Source organism: Corvus moneduloides, chromosome 1 (genome assembly GCF_009650955.1).
Source record: "Corvus moneduloides isolate bCorMon1 chromosome 1, bCorMon1.pri, whole genome shotgun sequence".
NCBI classification, from domain to species: Eukaryota; Metazoa; Chordata; class Aves; order Passeriformes; family Corvidae; genus Corvus; species Corvus moneduloides.
The window spans coordinates 121,897,136-121,916,025 of record NC_045476.1 but is presented as its reverse complement, the minus strand read 5'-3'; the positions used below and the strand labels follow the sequence as shown (position 1 = coordinate 121,916,025).

The 18,890-nt window shown below is 38.3% G+C and overlaps 1 protein-coding gene across 6 annotated transcripts in view; it reads left to right on the top strand.

The window, feature by feature from the left end:
• The window catches only part of ST18 (ST18 C2H2C-type zinc finger transcription factor), a 169,028-nt gene that overhangs the window by 141,334 nt on the left and 8,804 nt on the right, over positions 1 to 18,890 (top strand). For 3 of the 6 annotated variants that reach the window (XM_032125093.1, XM_032125082.1, XM_032125126.1), the window contains 7 exons: positions 1,603 to 1,848; positions 7,410 to 7,627; positions 10,880 to 10,942; positions 11,731 to 11,799; positions 16,806 to 16,868; positions 16,964 to 17,044; positions 18,085 to 18,306. In XM_032125093.1, the coding sequence (XP_031980984.1) occupies positions 1,603 to 1,848; positions 7,410 to 7,627; positions 10,880 to 10,942; positions 11,731 to 11,799; positions 16,806 to 16,868; positions 16,964 to 17,044; positions 18,085 to 18,306 (962 nt within the window). The remainder of the gene's footprint in view (positions 1 to 1,602; positions 1,849 to 7,409; positions 7,628 to 10,879; positions 10,943 to 11,730; positions 11,800 to 16,805; positions 16,869 to 16,963; positions 17,045 to 18,084; positions 18,307 to 18,890) is intronic. The other 3 variants (XM_032125109.1, XM_032125102.1, XM_032125117.1) reach the window with 2 other exon arrangements.

The following is an 18,890-nucleotide window of genomic DNA, read 5'->3' as shown; positions in this document are numbered from 1 at the left end:
GAGCTCCCTGTTTCACCACAACTCTTCTTAAGATCCTCCAAAGAGGATAAGTTTCATTGCCCTATCATTAACAATTAAATGGGTGACTAACCATCAAACTCCAGCAATATTTAATGGGAAGAAAGACAAAGGGGCTCATTCTGCCAGTGTCTTCCTGAGGAAGAGGTCTAAGAAAGACAGAAAAACTTGCCCACTGGGCATACCCATCTCTTTTCTGTTTACAACACAACATCTAGGTGATTCACTTACACTGTGAGTTTCCTATTATATTACTCAAGGTAGGAAATCTTGCTTTATACAACTGTTTCCTACAGTTACACAGCACCAAACACATCTACCCCAAATTCCCAAGTGTTATCCAGTCTTTGTGGTGATGCAAATTAAAAATAAAAGTGATGAAAATAACAGGAAGACAACGAGCAGTGTTAATTACAGTATTCTTGGTGTAGATCTCTGACATTGCTATTTATCTCCATAGTCTTTGAATATTCTCCACTTTACTCAGGGCAACTACTGAATAGTCCTCTAGAAGCCACCTTTCATCTCTTCCCCCTACTTGACTTCAGTAAATGTTGGCAATTGCAAGGATTACTCTTCGATTCATGCCTATACAGAAAATATGTCAATATTCAGCGTAGCATATCGAGCACGAGGGAGAAGTTGTTGCCTTCACTAATAAGTTGTACTTTCATCAGCTTTTTATCATTGCAAGAAGAGGAGTTTGTCCTCTTTTTCTGTGATCAAGCAGCATAAGACAACACAGTGAAGTTTCCTTCCTTTGTTCCTGTACAGCCAAGCAGCATTTGCCACTTTTTGTGTGCAGGAGAGCTTCTCCCAGACTGGAAGGAGAGGTTGGGTCTCTCCCCAGTCTGCACACACCTCTGCAATTAGAGGCTGCTCTTTGCTGTTATTCCCAGGAAGAAAAGGCTTTGTTAACTCAGGCAGAATGTCTGCATCAGGGAGAACCTCCTCAAGATCCTTCTGTAGCTCTCAGTCTAGTGGTGTCAGTGCAGACTTGTGCCCTAGTGGCCTAGTCAAATTATGATAAAGGCAGTTTGTTATTTCAAGTGATGTAGAGAACCCTAGTGAAAATTTCTCCCACTGTGCTACTTTTAGATGTATTTCTTTCTCCCTCCTTCTCCTCCCCCATGATACAAATGTTATAATGTTTCCAGGGTGTGGGGGGAAGGGAGGATATGTGATAGTAATGCTGTGGGATGACCTAAACAATGCATTAATGCTTTTAACTGTGAATTGGGGTCATAGTTCTCTGTAAGAGTGAAAAGATCAAGAAGATTTAAAGCTAAACTTTGTTTAAATAAAACTAGATTTAGGGAGTATAGGTTATGGTTTAGAGGCATCTTATTTAAATTCCGCTTACTATGTTTAAGCTGAGATGCAGGGATACCATTACTGAGGCTACTCTTAAGTCTGCCTAAGAGTTGGACATTAACTGACATAAATCGAAAAGCTGGGTTTAGATTCAGATAAATTTAAATAAAAGCGTGCATTTATATTTATCCTTTAAAAGCACCACATGGTTATTTTACAGCCTTACCATGTCCATATCTAAACGTGTCTCTATTTCCTGTTGCATGTCAGGGAGCTGAGATAGAAGTGGATGAAAATGGCACTCTGGATTTGAGCATGAAAAAGAATCGAAGCCAAGACAAAGTTATGCCTCTCACTTCTTCCAGCACAGCACTTCCCACTCCTTCCTCTTCTCCTTTCAAAGCAAGCAGCATCCTGGTAAATGCAGCCTTCTACCAGGCACTTTGTGAACAGGAAGGCTGGGATACACCAATCAACTACAGCAAGACCCATGGCAGGAAAGAAGAAGAAAAAGAGGTATTTTTTCAGTTTCTGAGTGACTTTTTCCCTTGCATGAGAGACCATATAATAGTCTTTGGGATCACCTAGTGCAGTTTAAAGGGAATCAGTTTCCACAGGTAGATGCTTGTGAACATTGAGCTGGTTTTAATGGTCTCTTGGATGTGACATAAGAAAAACCCATTACTCACTTTGAAAAATCTTGCTTTCAGAGCCTACTTGTTAATGTCTGTAAGTCTCTAAGATAAGGGAAACAAAGGTATCCATCATTAGAGACTGCTTTTTAAATTTTGTTCCTAATGGCTCAGTCCTGTAACACAGACACCCAAATGGACTAGCAATCACCAGGGAAAAAAGAAAAGCAAAGCAAAAATAACCCCAACAAATAAAATCAAACTAAGACAATTCTTTCATGCTGAAACTAAAAGCAATTTTTCCATACCATGTCTTCAGATAGAAAATAGATATCGTCTAGATAACTTGCTATGTAAGCATTTAAACACATGCTTAAAACCTTGCCTGTAATATTCTTTCATTGGAAAACTTTTTATTTTATATACTGAAAGAAATTTCCACCAGTGTGTCTTAGATCTCCAGCTTGCAACTTCTGCAACCAGTCTTCTAGAGTGTCACTTCCAACTCAGTAATTGTCTTGATTCTGGTTTTGTTTCGGTTTTGCTCTTTCATGTCTGCTCTTGACAGCAAGGCAGCATAGTCTACTATGGCCTTTCCTTCTTATTCTTCTACTTTGCCAGCAACTTCGATTTTTTTTTTTTTCTCTTGAGCCTGACTTTCAGAATATGGACTGCTTTCATTTTTCTTAAAATCAGGAAGGGACCAACAGATCTTTAAAAGGCTGATTAGATAAAAGCTTATGTTACAGCTTTCAGAAACAGACTAAAAGATGCCCCAGTTGGACAGTTTTGTACAATTAACTCCCTGTTTGTTTTTATATATCAAATAATAGAATTTGATCATTATATTTATTATGAAATTAACTTTTTTTTCAAATATCAAATCTGATACTTCAAGAAGACATAGATGGGGTAAAGCTATTTATGACTGAGTTTAGAGGATCCAGGCCTCCAATTCAAAAACCACCTGGAATTAAAAGATAATTCAGTTGTGTAAGGAAAAAACACTGTCAACACTGGGTAGTCTGTTGCAATGTGTCCACCAAAAAAGCTTGCATTTCTTGGAGGCTGGTTTGTCTTGAACCCTTTGCAGTCTCCTCTTTGGGGCTAATGATGGTCCTTACCTCACCAATGACAGAACAATCCGTGTACCAGGGTTTTGGAGTGGGTTTGACATGAGGCTGAGGGCTCAGGCCCTTCCCCTTTAATGCTGCACGATGAGCAAGCGTATCCAGCTTTGAGAGGACTGCCTTGCTGCTGAGATCAAGAGGTGCCACAGACCTGTCAGGGGACCTGTCATGTCACTCCTCCTCCCTCCTGCCATCACAGCTCAGCAAAAAAGCCAAGACAGGAGCACCTCCACATCTCCCCCAATCCCTGCCTGACTTTCACAAGGCTCTGATGGGTGTCTGGATGTTTCCTTGTCCCTTTCCAGCACAGGGAGTTTGAGGCAACTAAACTACCCAACAGGACATAATGGTCCAATGCACTCAGGTGCTGGTGCCCCTTGCACTCGGTGCTTTGACACTGTGCATTTCATCTCTAATTGAGGATCTGGCCCCAGATCTCTGCTGTGAGATTTGCCATCCCAGGGAGCCTTGATATGTCCAGTGATGTCAGGGCCAGAGGCTCTGATTTCAAAATCAAAGACTGGCAGTTATCCCTATGCAAAGAAAATGACTGATTATATCTATTTCTAATTCATTGTTATCTGGTTCATATGCACAACAGTTGCTTAATTTTGGTGGTAATTTCCAGAAAATATTGTGTCTCTCTCTCTCAGCAAAATAGCCTGTCCAGATGCCCCCTTAAAAAAAAAAATCTGAATTTGGAAAAAGCTCAAAATCTCTCCAAAAGGAAAGCGCTGAGAAATAACTAGAGCTGTCAGTTAGTTCAACTGTCAGTTCTCCAAAGATTTCAGGGCTTAAAAATGTTAAAAGTGCCAGATGCTATTATCTGTTATTCATGTTACCATTATGTTCTGGTCTTTGCTGAAATCAATATAAACTTCCATCTGTACATTAATGGGGTATCATTGCTTGCTTGCTTTCTGTAGTGGGCATGCATGAATACACACATGCTCTTTGCAGGAAATAGTAGTGCTTGGACCACTTGGGCTGGTTCTGATTTTTCTTTTAGTCTAAAATTCTTCAGATTTTTAATAGCATTTAACTATAAATCCATTCAAACAAAAAAGGAAAAACTATACATACAGTTGGGCTTGACTAGCTGTAATGATCATCACCCAACATACCAGAAAGGGAGAAGTGCTAAAGGTGTTTTCCCAGAGGATTAGCTCTCCTTCTAAAGATAAATAGCTGGAGAAGGACACAAGCCAAGACATGATGCTCTACTCTCAGTCTTAAGTGCAGGGTATCAAAAAGTATTTGTTCTTTATTTCTGACCTTCTGTGTTTCAGACAGACACAACGCTTTTTGCACCATGTGTAGTGATGTGAGGTTCTAGAAGGGCAGAGTTTCAGTATTCCTTTGCCTACATTTCCTTTGCACTGTCCTGCTTTTGCAGCTTCTACACATCTGAAGATTTTATGCTGCTTGAATAAAACCAAGTGTTTCTCAAGGAACTAAGATGATGATGAAGAAGTCACCAGTTTAAAGTCTATATATCTCACTCAGTCCTGGGAAACATACTAAAGGATAGCTAAGAAAAATCCTGTATAAAATTGTTGATGTTTCTGTATATTTATGTGTGTATAGCTTTACTTAAAAAAATTACAAATCTTAATATCTCAATTCAGGAAATTCACCATTAAGATTTGAAAAAAACCTAATTAGTTAAAGACAGAAAATGAAAATACTGCAATTCTAAACCCTCTAGTATCAGTTATACTGGTGGCTGTAGGTGTACTTGTGTCAGTCTTCATCATGAAATCTTATTTTTATTAAATGACTCAGTGAAATGAAACTGTGAACTGCAATACTGTAGCATTTTGTCAAGCCTTGATATACTTAATTCTCCATCAGTCTGCTCTGTGCAGCAGGTATCACACAGTGACATAGTGAATAACTCACACACACATGCACACACACGCACAAGTTTCTGGTCCATCATCAGCAAAAGATCAGGAGATATCTTTAATTTAAAACAAAGAACACAAGTTGCACATATTGGAAACATTAACATATCCTGCAGCACAAACCGTTATGGCTACTCTGGTGTGCTGCAGGTTAAATTCTCAAGTACATGACCCAGATCAGGATCACAGTGGAGATCTAGAGGGTTCTTTTCACCACCCCCTACTCCAGGCTTCTCTCAGAAGAAGTGGAAGAGGCTGATGTATGCCTGGTTGAGATACATGGGATCCAGGCAAGGCATGCTTTAAATTTTTAGAAACACACATCAGCTCAGTGATGCAGATGTAGCCTGGCAGTTAGTTGTTAGACAGGAAACTGTTAAACCAGCCTTCTTTACCCTCCATTAGATTAAGTGGAAACCATTTCATCTGTGTTTTTTGAAGTTATTTTGACATCTGACCCCTTCCAGCTGGCAACAGGTTAACAGGTTGGTAATAATGGTAACAGGGCATTACCATTTTGTTGTTTCTTTGAGGAGCTTTCAATTTTACAGTGACTTATAACAGTGATGATCCCTACTTGCATGTGATGCTAAGAAAGGTAGGTCAGAACCCGTGGACAGAAGTAGTCAGGAATTCAAATCCCCATTCTGCAGCTTTGAGTGGCAAAATCACCCCCATACGCCACTGGGACCTAGACTTAACCCAACTTTGGAAAAGTGTCTGAAGTTTCTTGATTCTTGAACAAAGCTGACATCCATTTTTCCACTTTTGTATTTTTAGCATTTTAGTTTCCATGTTTAGAGGACTTTCATTCATTTATTATTTCTGTACTAATATTTTATCAAGACCTTTTGTAGTTGCTAATTTTCTCTGTTGCTCCTTATCTGAAGTTCTCCTTCAGAAATATAATTCCCAAAGCCTGAAATATATGAGAGTTTTCCTATTTATTTAAAATAATTACTCAATAATTACTGTGAAAGAATGTTTAGTAAAGCTGAATATATGTATTTTTGCTTTCTATATTTGTAGCAGATTAGATTATTCCCAAACAAATTAACCCCACAAATGTGGTTGCAAAAATCAGTAGTAATTGATACAGCAATACTATGGCATCGTTTCGATATGTATGTGTAGAGTGAGTTACAGTAGGCAGTAGGTAGCCAGTTGCAGAAAGCAGAAGGAGTCATATTGAGGATCCAGCCTCCAAACAGCCGAAGATGAGCTGCCAGAATTGAGGACCATATGGAAGCTTTATCAGAAGAAACACCCCTGCAGAGCTTACAAGACCCAGGAGGCAGAAACTCCATTTTCAGTCCAGATTCAACTCAGCCCTGCACTCGGTGTTAACAGCTCTGCAGACATCCCTGCTCCTCTGTCCTGGCACGTCTGTCAGCTGCACAAGCCCAGAGCATCCATGGCACCAGCCCCGTGCGTTTAGCAGAGGCTGGGACCTTCCCCTCTCAACCACAGGCAGCAGTTTCTGCTCCTACAGATGGTAATCTCTGGGAAATACCTGCGTGTTGGAATGGAATCACACAACCAACATGAAGTCCAAGAAGCGATTAATAGAGGTTTGATAATTGATGCTATAAGCTTTGGAGGATTCTCGAATGATAAAATAGCTACAGAGCATCCCTTCAAAAAGAAAATACTTATCTTTCATAAAGGTAATAATAATTGAAGGTATTAAGCCTCAAAACAATATAAACCAAGCTACTCTGAAGTGATCAAAGATTTTTCAGAAAACAAAAATGTAATTTCCTTCCAGGACTCCAAGTTTCCAAAATGCCTTCCCAAGGGAGTGAATGCTCATGATTCATACCATCCATCCAAACAGCATGGTAGAAGTGACGATTTTGATCTACAAATGGTAGAAATCAAGAACTACCCTCAGTAACCTGCTCTTAAGAAAACTTCAAAGTCATTTTTTTCTTTATGATTTTTATTTTAGCAAGAATCTGCTCTTTGAATAAGATAACAAGACATTCCATTCCACAGACTTAAAAAGCTTTGCATTTACATTTGCTTATGCAAAATAGTACTTTTTTACATTTATGATTGCAATTTTATAATTTACGATTGCAATAGTCACCACTTCAACTGTATTCAAAAGTCAGCAACATACTTACACAGAAAATAAAAAGAACATAATTGCTGAAGTCTGGTTTGGCTCTCCCAACAGCCACTTTTATTTTCTCTGTGTACTTTTCTTTGGTCTTTATCATCATCTTATAAAACAACCCCAAATTTCTCCTATATATGGCTTAAACTAGCATCTGTCTTCAGAAACATTTACACAACATTTTTAAAAGGCTACCTGTAAGAACCTGAAACTATGATGTACTAAACTTTCTTAATTTCTCTCCATCATATCTTTTTAATTTCTTTCTCCTTTTTTTTTTTTAAAGTTTTACAAGAGGTTCTCTTCTTGCCATGGCAAATTATTTCTTGAATGTGTGGGAGGACTTGAAGAGAGAAACCTTTTGTCACGTTCTCATCTAATATTTCAGAAAGATACAGTGAGCTCTCCAGAAAACATGGAGGAAAAGAAGTATCCAGGAGATGTCTCCATACCGAGTCCTAAACCCAAGCTTCATTCAAGAGACCTCAAAAAGGAACTCATCACGTGAGTCACAAAAAATGCTGCATTTTCCTTTGCCCTGGTAAAGACTGACTGTGCTGCTGTTCTGAGTTCTGGTTTGAAGTAGATTTGCAGGAGCTGAGCAGGGAGACTTGCACAATTTACTGCACGTGGTTAGTTCCACATTGTGGGTACGTAGACACGAGGTTTGGAGCTGCATCAAGCCAGGGTATGCCTGGGGGTCTGGATAGGTCAATGACTAAATGGGTGCTACTGGGTGCCACTCCTTATTCCTCAGATAGATAGGTATCAAGCGGGCAACATCTCCTTCTACAAAACACAGTTTCATTACATGCTACAGATTGGCTCTGATAATGCTTACATAATTAAATAAGCTTTAATTGAACAATCGTCATTATAGATCCATTGCTTAGAGCTTGTGCAGAAGCAGTCAGGATTTCTCAGACAGAAAACATGCAGAGTTCATAAAAAGACAAAATACAAGACAGAAAGTGCCACGGGGTTTTCCAACCTGTAGGAAATATGTTTAAGTCCTTCATTTGCTTCCTTCCAAGCAGAATCAGTTATTCAGTCCTGCAGAAAACCCAGTGGCTGTACAAATTCATGCTCTGAGAGTATAGGCTAATACTCTCTTTTCTGAAGTACTGAGATGCACCTGCTCTGTCTTAAGATCCAAAACTTTACTATCTAGAACTGCAAATACATTCTGTTAAATCTGTCTGCATACAACAGCTTGTTTCAGTTTAGAATTGTTCAATAAATTTGTCCCAAGCAGCTCATAGCACAAGTCACTTTTTAAAAATCTCATCTAGGTTCTTCCCAAAGTTCCTTATAGGTTCACATCAACATCATTTTGATATCAACACAGAGTTTTCACTGTAATAGTCAACTAGGACTCAGCAATCATTTATGGCACTTTTCTTTTTGTCCCAAACCAGAGCAGGTCTCTCTGAACAAGCATGGTCTGTATCACTGAGTGATGATAGGCCATAACATATCACTGCATGCTCACCCATAAATAAACGAGTCACATCCCACCAACTTGTGTCCTGCTCTCCAGACTCGGTGGCACTGAAGCAGTTACAGCTGCCTCTGTCTCTAGAATTTACATTTCCCTGGGGCAAGCTGCTATGAAGAGTGATTCTTTCCCCTCATGTCATGCAGTCTGCATGTTGCCTACTCACCACATTATATCTGCAGTTGTAGTTCATGACCTAAATTGCTACAGGTCAGATTGTTTTGCCTCTTCTTCTAAAACAAATGCATACAAAATCACTGAGACTTTATTTTCTGAAGACTAATGGCTTTTCTTTTATAATATTTATTCCTTTGTCATACTGACCTGTTTTGAGATGCCTGTAAAATACTTTTCCACTCTCCTAAATAATAACACCAGAGTATTTACTAGGGCAATGATGAGCTTACAGTGGTTGTACTCTATTATGTTCAAGCAGTGAGCAGAGATAGGTATCTAAAATGTAGTTGTGCTGAAAATTAAATAAGGAATAGTTTTAATTTATCAGAAGAATCCATAGGCAATGTAGGGATCAGACTACATTCCTGTGATCCCACTGAGCTCAGAAATTGTACTGAACAATTCAGTACAGTTGGCTCCATCATGAGGAAGCTTTTAAAATGACATAAGCACTTGCAGAGAAAAATTTTTGAACGTGGTTAGTGCAGCTACAGTGAAGAACTGTATGAATACCACCTCCTAGCATGTGCTTTCCATTTTTCCATGTTAATTCTGATGCCCTTAACGGCATCACTCAGGTTGAAATGGGCTGTGAAAATGAAGCTGATGTCTTCCTAAGGCTTTTTTACAGATTTGAAAAACTTCCTAGCACTCTGCCAGGTCAGAGAAAATAGCCAGGTGAGCATCTCAGGCACCCCTTTTTCATTAGCATGGAACACTAGATAACAGTTTTTGTACAGCATCTGCTTGCCCTTTTTATCCATATTCCCAGTGAAAGAAAAACAGTTCTTTATTAGGCAACTCTGCAGCACTGGTGTTAAGAGTGTTTTAAGGTACTGTACAAAGGAATATTTAATCCACCTCCCTCTCCATGCACAAGTTGCATTTCTTGGTATCTTCGCCCTTTTGGAGAGGATTGTATCCCAGTTTGATAAATGAGTTCAGCTTTACAACTGAAGAAGGGCTGAGGAAAAAGAGAAGTTATAACATCTCCAGGCTGAGCATACCTCCATGATTTAAATGAGTTTATGTGTTCTGTTAAATGTACACCATTCTCTTGGTTCCAGCCAGGACAGGGTTAATTTTTGCAGTAGCCAGGAGGTGGCATGGCTGGGACCTGGAACCTCACCCAGGGAGAAGGTTTTCCTCCCAGTTGAGTAAGCTTGGCAAAGGGAGCAGTTGGGTAACGCCAGTACCGAGCCAGGGTAGCGCAGCACTGGTTCTGAGCAATCATGTGCCTATCCTGTACACCCTCTTACGGATATTTTTGCTGTTACCATTTTGTTATCTCATTGCTGTTTCCAGTAAATTGTTCTTATCTCAAGATGTGATTTTCACCTTTGTGCCTCCAATTCTCCTCTCCAACCTGCCGCAGAGAAAGGAGGAAGGGAGGGTGAGAAAGAGGTCTATGGTTTGGAGAGTCTTGGTGGGAACACTCACTTGGAGAGTACCATTCCTAAACCACAACAACCACCTTGGAATCACTTCTCAGTTCAGCTGGAAAACATCTTGAGAAAGTTCTCTTTCTGAACTTCAGCTGTGTGACATTGAAGTGCTTTCTGTGCCGCAAGCAACCCTAACACCTTTCTCACTCGTATCAGTAAATAAAGATTGGAGGTATTTCTAAAGGACAGTGCCTTAATCTAGTCAGAAGGGAAAAGAATTATTTTGAATATTACTGTTCTCTTGCCCATGTTATACTGGAGGTCATGTCAGAAACTTCAGCTCTAACATTTAAGAATTGCTGTCAAAATTTTGTACTGACAAAGAAACAGTCTTTTTAAGAACCCACTTCGTAACTAAAATACCTATGCAAAGGTAACCTTACATAGATAAAAAAATAAGGTTTTGAATTACTTGTGTTGTGGAAATAGGAGAAATTCTTTCCATCTCTGCTTCAAGTAATCATTAAAAAACAGAAGTGAAGTTTTTCTAGTTTTCTGCAGCGTCGTGACAATGTTGAAATGTGTAATGATGAATGTGATTGCCCTAAAGATCATTACATAATTCACTGCAGGGTATGGTAAGCTATGTGGTAAATTACATATACTCTAATTGCTCATTGCTTCTTCTTTGCATAGCTGTCCAACTCCAGGATGTGATGGTAGCGGTCATGTAACAGGAAACTATGCCTCACACCGCAGGTAAGAAACAACAGGAAGCCTAAAACAGGAAATAGAGCTACTTTTAGCTCTTGTCATCTTTGAACCTTTTTATAATAACCATGGGTAAATATTCGAAAGCACTTTGCAGAAAATAATCCACAGAGAAATGTGGCTGTTTTTCCTGGTTTTGGTATTTTTGTGAAGGTCTGGACTTTATATGCTGATGCAGAGTTAAGCAGCATATGCTTATTAATGTAGCTGCACTTCTTAGCTGAGACCTGCAGATAAGTCATTTAGTAAAGTTTGCATTTCCCTGAGTGTACAAGCAGTCTCTATACAGATGCTGCTGCATGTGATTAGAAATAAGGTTCCTGAATATCTCTATGAATGGCTTTAAAATTCATAGATGTGCCATTACAACCTGAGGATGTTAAATATTTTCCTCAAAATAGCCAACCTAGGGGTTGAAACAATATTTTCCTGCTTTTCCCTTGGGAGCAGGATGGAAGTGTTTTCTGCCTTCTATCAGCCGTGTGGACCAGATTCTCTAGCTGTCCTTCATATATGAAACATAACGGATGGATTCTGTGCACCACTGCACTGCCCTAGCAAAGCTTTACAGGGAAAAACATTTGCCCCTAACTATATATATTTTTAATTGACTTAAGAACCACAGCCTTATATTGGCTGCTCCTTCTTTGCCAAGAACAAATATTTGAAGGTATAATTTTAACTGGTATAAGTCATAGATTGTCTGTATGTTGTTGTATTGATAAAAATAATTGCCTTGGTTTAGTAAAGTATTTCACATCAGATTTTCTTTTCAGTGTTTCTGGGTGCCCATTAGCTGACAAGACATTAAAATCCCTTATGGCTGCTAACTCTCAGGAGCTCAAGTAAGTATTAACAATAGCACAAATATTATTGTTTTTTGTCTTCGACAAACATGTTCCCTGCGTTATTGAAATTGTAAATTTGAATTGCTCTGAGTGGTATCAAACCTTTGTCTGAAAAGTGAAGTGAATTGGTTTGAAAGCTTTTGAGTGAAATAAAGTTTACTTTTCTCCATTTGTCTTTCTTCATTCTTCATTAATTAATTAACCCCTTCATTTTCATTAATTAATCAGGACTTCGGGGGAAAAATTGTAAACACTAGGAAAGATGCAGTTTCCTCAGTATTTCTGAATCAGATAGGAATAGAAAATATCTAATACATAAGACTGATCTGGCAAATAACTGATCCAGATAGAATTAATTGGAATTATTTAGTTAGAAATAAATCTAGTTAGAATAAATCTAAAAATGAGACCAGAATACCTGCAAATCATTTTTTATTACTCACTACCCTATACTATGAGTTTAATGTCACTGAAGCAGACATCAAGTCATATGATTTTGTGCTGGCATAATTCTCACCATGAAATGTCACTTACAAAAGGACTGTGCAGCTCTGCTATATAGACAGATGTATAGGGACATATGAATATTTCAAAAATCTGTAGTCAAGAGAGGCACTGGCAACCAGTCATCTAGTTATTGAATTGGCTTTGTCAAGAAGGATGTGGGGAAAAGGAAAGGATAATTAGAGTTCTTTCATAGCTTTCCCTCTGCAACTTGTAAATTGGATCCCATAATAGATGGCTTGGAAAAACTCATGAATGCATGTAAAAAGGGGAGAACCCCGTGACTGTCCTTTCTGTCCTTTAGGTTCATCCCTAGACCAGATAGAAGAAAATAAAGTCTGATGATGGCTCTATTTTCCTTTCCTAATGGTATTAATAGCAGAAGTGACTACATTTAGACTTGGCTCAGCGTTTGGCTTCCCCAGATCAAATGTTAGTGGTCTTATTCTCTACCCTTACAACTTAAATTATAATTGAAATGCTGAACTGATGGTAGCTATGAAGTTGAATGTACAGGAGATGCAGCAAAATGACAAAGAAAGACCATTTATTTAGGCAGCTGTCCAAAGCAGCTCACAAAGCCAGTAGGTAAACTGGCACACTGGCACAATGCTTCATGTTTTGACATCCCTGATCCTCAAAGGTATAAAATGTAGGTTTAATTGGTTTTAAAAGAGTGGAATGGTTAGCAAGGAACTGACTTGCAAAAATGCTGACAAATTTGAAATCATTTGCTGAGTCATATATATTTGTCCCTGCTTTTATTGGCTTTCTGCCATACAAAGACACTCACACAAATATTTTGAATAGTTGCTCCTCATGCATCACCCCCCCGCCCCATTCATGTGTGAATAAGTAAATTTGCATACCAATATGGTTATTTTTCTACTAAAGCTTCTAGAGTTTTGGTCATGCCATAAGGAAAGAGGAGCAACAGCATATGACTTAAATGACAAACTGCACACTGTACGCCATGTATAATAAGTGAGTTGTGAAAGACAAAGTCAAGGTTCACGGACATTTCACAGACAGAAATATGTTGCATAACGCAGTTAGCATTTAATTTCAATTAACTAGAAAAAGAGCAAAAATCAAAATCTGTTCACAGACAATTCGCAAAAGGAAAAAGGGCTAAATAAAATTATTTTCCACAAATGTACCACCTTAATTTAGGTTCCTGCAAACATAGATCAGGTGATATTTGAACAAAACTCTGCTTCTGCCTAAATTAAACCTTATGCCAAAATGCTGCAATCATGCTTGTGCTGGTGTAGTCATATCAATAGTTAATTTTAGTATTGCTGTGTGAACAGAGGGCATAAACGCTCATAGAATCAGGCCAGGAAAGTACCCTCATGTAGTTAGGCATGAATATGAAAAAGCTGTGTATTTTTTCCAAATGTTATTCGTGTTTAATTTGCCAGAATCAAGATAAGATTTTGGCTTTAATTATGAAACTCTATGCCAGCAAAGATACAAGGCTTCCATGTGATCCACAGTTTGGAAATAAGGAAGATCTGCTCAGAAAGTGGGCCTGAGATTCAGATTCAAGAAAATTTCTATATGAGGATTCTTGCTGCTCAGAACAATCTGAGGTGGTCAATTTAAAACATAATAAGTTTGATGATGACTCAGGTTTTAAAGCTAAAAAGGGTAATTTTGGCTGATACTCTATTTAATTGAAGAGCTTGCTTATCAAGCCTTAAAGAATTTTAAATGTGTACTTTAGAGAGATATTTACTAACAATTCAGAAGCTTTGAGGAATAGGTGGTCAGTCCTATCTTTAGACAAGTTTTTGCAGTAGTTAAATGTCAATTTCTAGGAGAGATTTAAGCAGTTTTTCTGCATGAGTTCCACATAAAACATTGATACTGATACTGGGTTTGCTTAAACTACAGTTCATATCCAACACCCCCAGTGAGCTTTTGAGGGAGCAAATATACCAGAAGTGCTCCTAAACCTGCAGCTCAGTGTTTAAAATTTGCATGTAGTTGTAGTTCATTTCCTAAAGATAAAGCAATCCTCTTGGAGAAAGGGACAAAATAGGAGGTACTTGATGCCCATTTGCAAGATTTTATATGTGAAATTGCTGAGAGATTTATGTTTGAATAACAAATTTGGAAGGACTGTAAAAGAACTTGTAACCTACACCCACCTGAGGGTTGACATCTCTTAATTTGACCTCCTGAGACCTCTGGCCCTTCAATTTAAATCTTATTTTGTTGGCTCTGCACAGGAATCCATTATAGAGGATGACTCCCTAAGCTGGGGCACCAGTCCAAACACCAGTTAAAAGCTGATGAAATTCCACAGTATTACTGACTGCAAGGCAATAGATTTTTAGTCTATTTTGTGTTCTGGAATTTCACAATCCATACAAAGATATAACTAATATCTGGAAAACCCAACCCAGTGGTCAAGATTAAGAGTCTTGCTAATGAAGCTTTTTACTGATTTGTCAGTCGGCCACCTGAAATATCATCTTATAACTTCATTACTATTGATAATATCTCACCCTCAAATCTTCAGTGACCTCCAGAATAGCTTGGACTCCAATGCAGTTGGAAATCTGTCTGCTGCCAGAAGTGGTAAATACAGATGGTGTGATTTAAAATTTAATTCAGTGTCCTTTTTAAGTGTATTCACAACTCTCAGACTTTCAGATCTGAATGTCTCACACAAATTTTACTGAATTAAAGTCCACCTCCAGTCTATGCAGGGAGCCCTTCCATCTGTGATCATCTGATAAAACAAGTAGCTAAAATTAATAGCCATAGTTTTTGGCAGGTGTTCTGGATTTACTTTTGAGAATTCACGCTCTCCAGACATCTGCCCTTGCTGCCTGCTCCACATGACATTGTGCCCAGTCCTTGTCCCACACTTAGACAGGTCAACATTTAGTTCTACACAGCCAAGCATATCCTGGCACTCTGCAGCCCCCACCTTTACCTTTGCTGTCAGTGTGAGGCAAGTTGTTCTGCCAAAAATATTTTGTTCACAAAGTGTCATCATGAAGTGTTTTGACATTATCTTTTTAAAAAAAGTCACCCCCTTCTTAATTTGAAATTATTTGCTGAATTCTACCTGAATCAATGCATAAATTTTTTCATGTCCAAAAGAAGTCAGATTTTTGACAAATTAATTGTTCACAGAAAAGTAGTTTTAAATGTTCTGTGAAGAGATGCACCTGCACTCTCAGATGTGCTATTACAATTATATTTGTAGGTGTTTTCCATGACAGCCTACAAATGATGAGATTAAATCACGAATCTCTTTAACTCAGGAAAGATTCAGTAACAACTTAAGAGCATATTGAACCATGCAAGTTTCCTTAATGGTTCAGTACAACATTATTTGGCACAACTCCTTATGTAATTCTGATACTCTGTAATAATCATAGCATTTCAAAGTCCCTTAGGGTTGCTTAGCATAAGAACTTTGTGTTGTACAATACAGAAACATAGAAAAGGCTGGCATAACTTCTAAAGGCAAATGGGTTTTGGTGCTGCTTTGTGTGCTGAGGTATGTTTATATTCTCTGAAAAAACCTCAAACCAAGCCACCCCACAAACATACAGCAGCCTTAAATAAAATAATTTTTAAAAAGAAAAATAAAAAAAAAAAAAGAAAAATCTCTGTACTTCTGAGATGGAAGGTGTTACCACTAAGGTCCTTCTCCAAACCCCACAGAAGTCAGTGGGAAGACCTACTGACTCCAGTTGGCTTTTGGGGCACAGCAAGCAAGAAGCCCAACCTGCCAGACCACTGGAAAAAACACAGTAATAGGCAGGTTTTTTTCTTTTTATTGTATAGATGTTTCAGTATCAAACGTTCATACCCAAAAAGGCTTGTTTGTTGCACATACACAGAGATACCCCTTAACCATAAGAAATAAGCATAATCCAATTGCTCAGCTGAATATCCAATTGAATCTCATGCTAGAAAGAGATGGTCCTGTGGTATGCTTACAGTGCTAGAACACACAAATTATTAAATTCAAATTCTGGATATCATCTACTGATGCCCAAAAGTAAAACTGCTTCTCTGCTTTCATTTCCCCTTCTGTAAATACTGGCAAAGTGCTTCCTTAGATCTGTGCCTGAAAACATCATCATAAAAAACAAACACATGATAGTAAATTTACAAATAGATCTATATCAAGCTGCTTTTTTTTCTTCTCTTTGTAATGTTGATTCTGTACAAGGAAAAAATGCTCAATGCAAACATTGATAAAAACTAATTAAATCTACACATCATATACAATATATTTCACATTCCTTACTGAAACTCTGCTATTTAAAAAAAATACTCTCCCAAAAAAAGGAGTCTGTTTATTTAAAAAAAAAAAACCAAACAAAAAACCCACGAGAGCTAGGTTTAGTTATTCAACAAAAGCTCTGCTGTTCTTTATTCCACTCTAGACAAAATATAGAATGTACACATTGTTCACTCTCTATCTTTGTGGCTGTATTTTGTAAGCTTCCTGTATTATTCCATAGGTGCCCAACACCTGGCTGTGACGGCTCTGGCCACGTGACAGGGAACTATGCATCCCACAGAAGGTAACAACCATCCCATCGCAGGGGGCTGCAGTGCTCAGGGCTCTCGGCTGGCAGCAGCAGAAAGAGGTGGCTCTTACTCTGTGTGCTTCTTTCAGCTTGTCTGGTTGTCCTCGTGCCAGGAAAGGAGGTATCAAAGTCACTCCTACCAAGGAAGAAAAAGAAGACCCTGAACTTAAGTGAGTAAGAAGCAGGGGTCCACCACCAGCGGAGGGGGGAAGTGGCCTGTGAGAGTTCAGGACTTGAGGAATCTCAGGGAGATGCTCCAGTTAATCTGAACCATATGAGAATAGTGCCTAGAGCTGGAACCAAACCAAGTGTTTCTGCTTCTAGTGAAGTTGGTGGAGTCCATCACCTAGGAGACTAAACAGTGAGGAAGGATTGCTATATCTGCTTGCATCGCTCTAATTATTTTAAAGAGTGCTATGCAAGTGCCACCTGGTTGAAAAATTTGGCAAAATGAAGGAAAATTATTACTGACTGAGGTGAAACATATCAGATAATTAAATCAGAGCGACGCCTTCAAAATATGTTCCAGAGAACTTAAGTATCTGTAAATCTCATGTCTTTTCTCTACGTATGAATGAAAATTTCACTTAAAATGAAAACTGGAAACTCGGTAGAGATTCACTACATTCCTGGCTAGAACGCACATTCCACTAAAATTTGTAAATGATAACTGTCAGAATATAAAAGTGAAGACTTAGCTGAATGCAATACTTGCCTTAATACTTGCTAGTGATATATGCAAAACTGCATAACACTGACAGAGCAGCACAAAAAATTCCCTATCCTTTCTTTGCAAGTATTTGCATGGGTTTCCATACAAGTTTTCCAGTTACAGGAACCCACCCTCTGCTTCATAACAGAAACCGAGGTAGAAAGGAGGCAATGCTGACTTTCCATATACTTGAAGATTTATTGCCTGTGATAGAACTTCAATTTTCTTTTCTGGTAAAATAGTATCTAAATGAATGTCTTATTTTCTTAGTCTCTACAACTGTATTTTAAATTGCCTTATTTTAAGATCACCTGAACCCCCATAACTCAGCTTGACAAGAATTGGATGCTCAGGTACAGTGTGCCACCAGGGACCAAGTCTTACTCCATTAAAGCAAAGTAGCAAAGGCAGCTGGAATGATTTTCTCAGAATTTTTTGAGACTGTATTTGCCTGCTCTCTCCAGTGAAAACGAGGGTTCTTTTGCTGTGTTTCTGTAGATGTCCAGTGATAGGCTGTGATGGCCAAGGTCACATATCAGGTAAATACACTTCTCATCGCACTGCTTCTGGTTGTCCTTTGGCTGCCAAGAGACAGAAGGAGAGTCCTGTCAATGGGTCTTCACTATCCTGGAAACTGAACAAACAAGAGCTGCCACACTGTCCTTTGCCAGGCTGCAACGGGCTGGGTCATGTTAATAATGTTTTTGTCACCCACAGAAGGTATAACTTTGTGTTTTCTCTTTTCATTTTTCCTTAACATTTCACTTTGAATTGGCAACATGTGAGGTTAGAGTCAGAATAAATTGTGCTGAAGTTTTTTGAGTAACAACACAGTTTACATTGCAGCTAAAGTAATACAAAACAGAATTACTTTGAGAGAGTTAAATTTTTATGTCTTTTTCTGTGTTCCTATTGAAGCATGACTTTCCGAGGTGTTCAGATTAGCACAGAGCCTATGCAGTTTAAAATTAAATAGAGTTCTTTCCTAGGGAAATATGGAGTTGTATCCGCATATCTTCAAAAGAAAAGAGAAATATCATTGAAATGTCACCAGAAAAGTTTCAGCCAAGAGTCATTCATTTCATCTTTCTACTAGTGGAAAAGTTATATTCATAAACTTTGTATTTAAACAGCTAAAGTCACACAAAGAAAAAAAAATAAGCATTCAGCACTCATATGGATTAAAGAAGTTTGAAGTTATAACAATCTTACAAAAAAATTGTCCTTACAGAGGAGTCATACATATAGCTAACAACAACAAACACCATCTATCATTGTGAAAAAATTCCTATAATCTGACCATA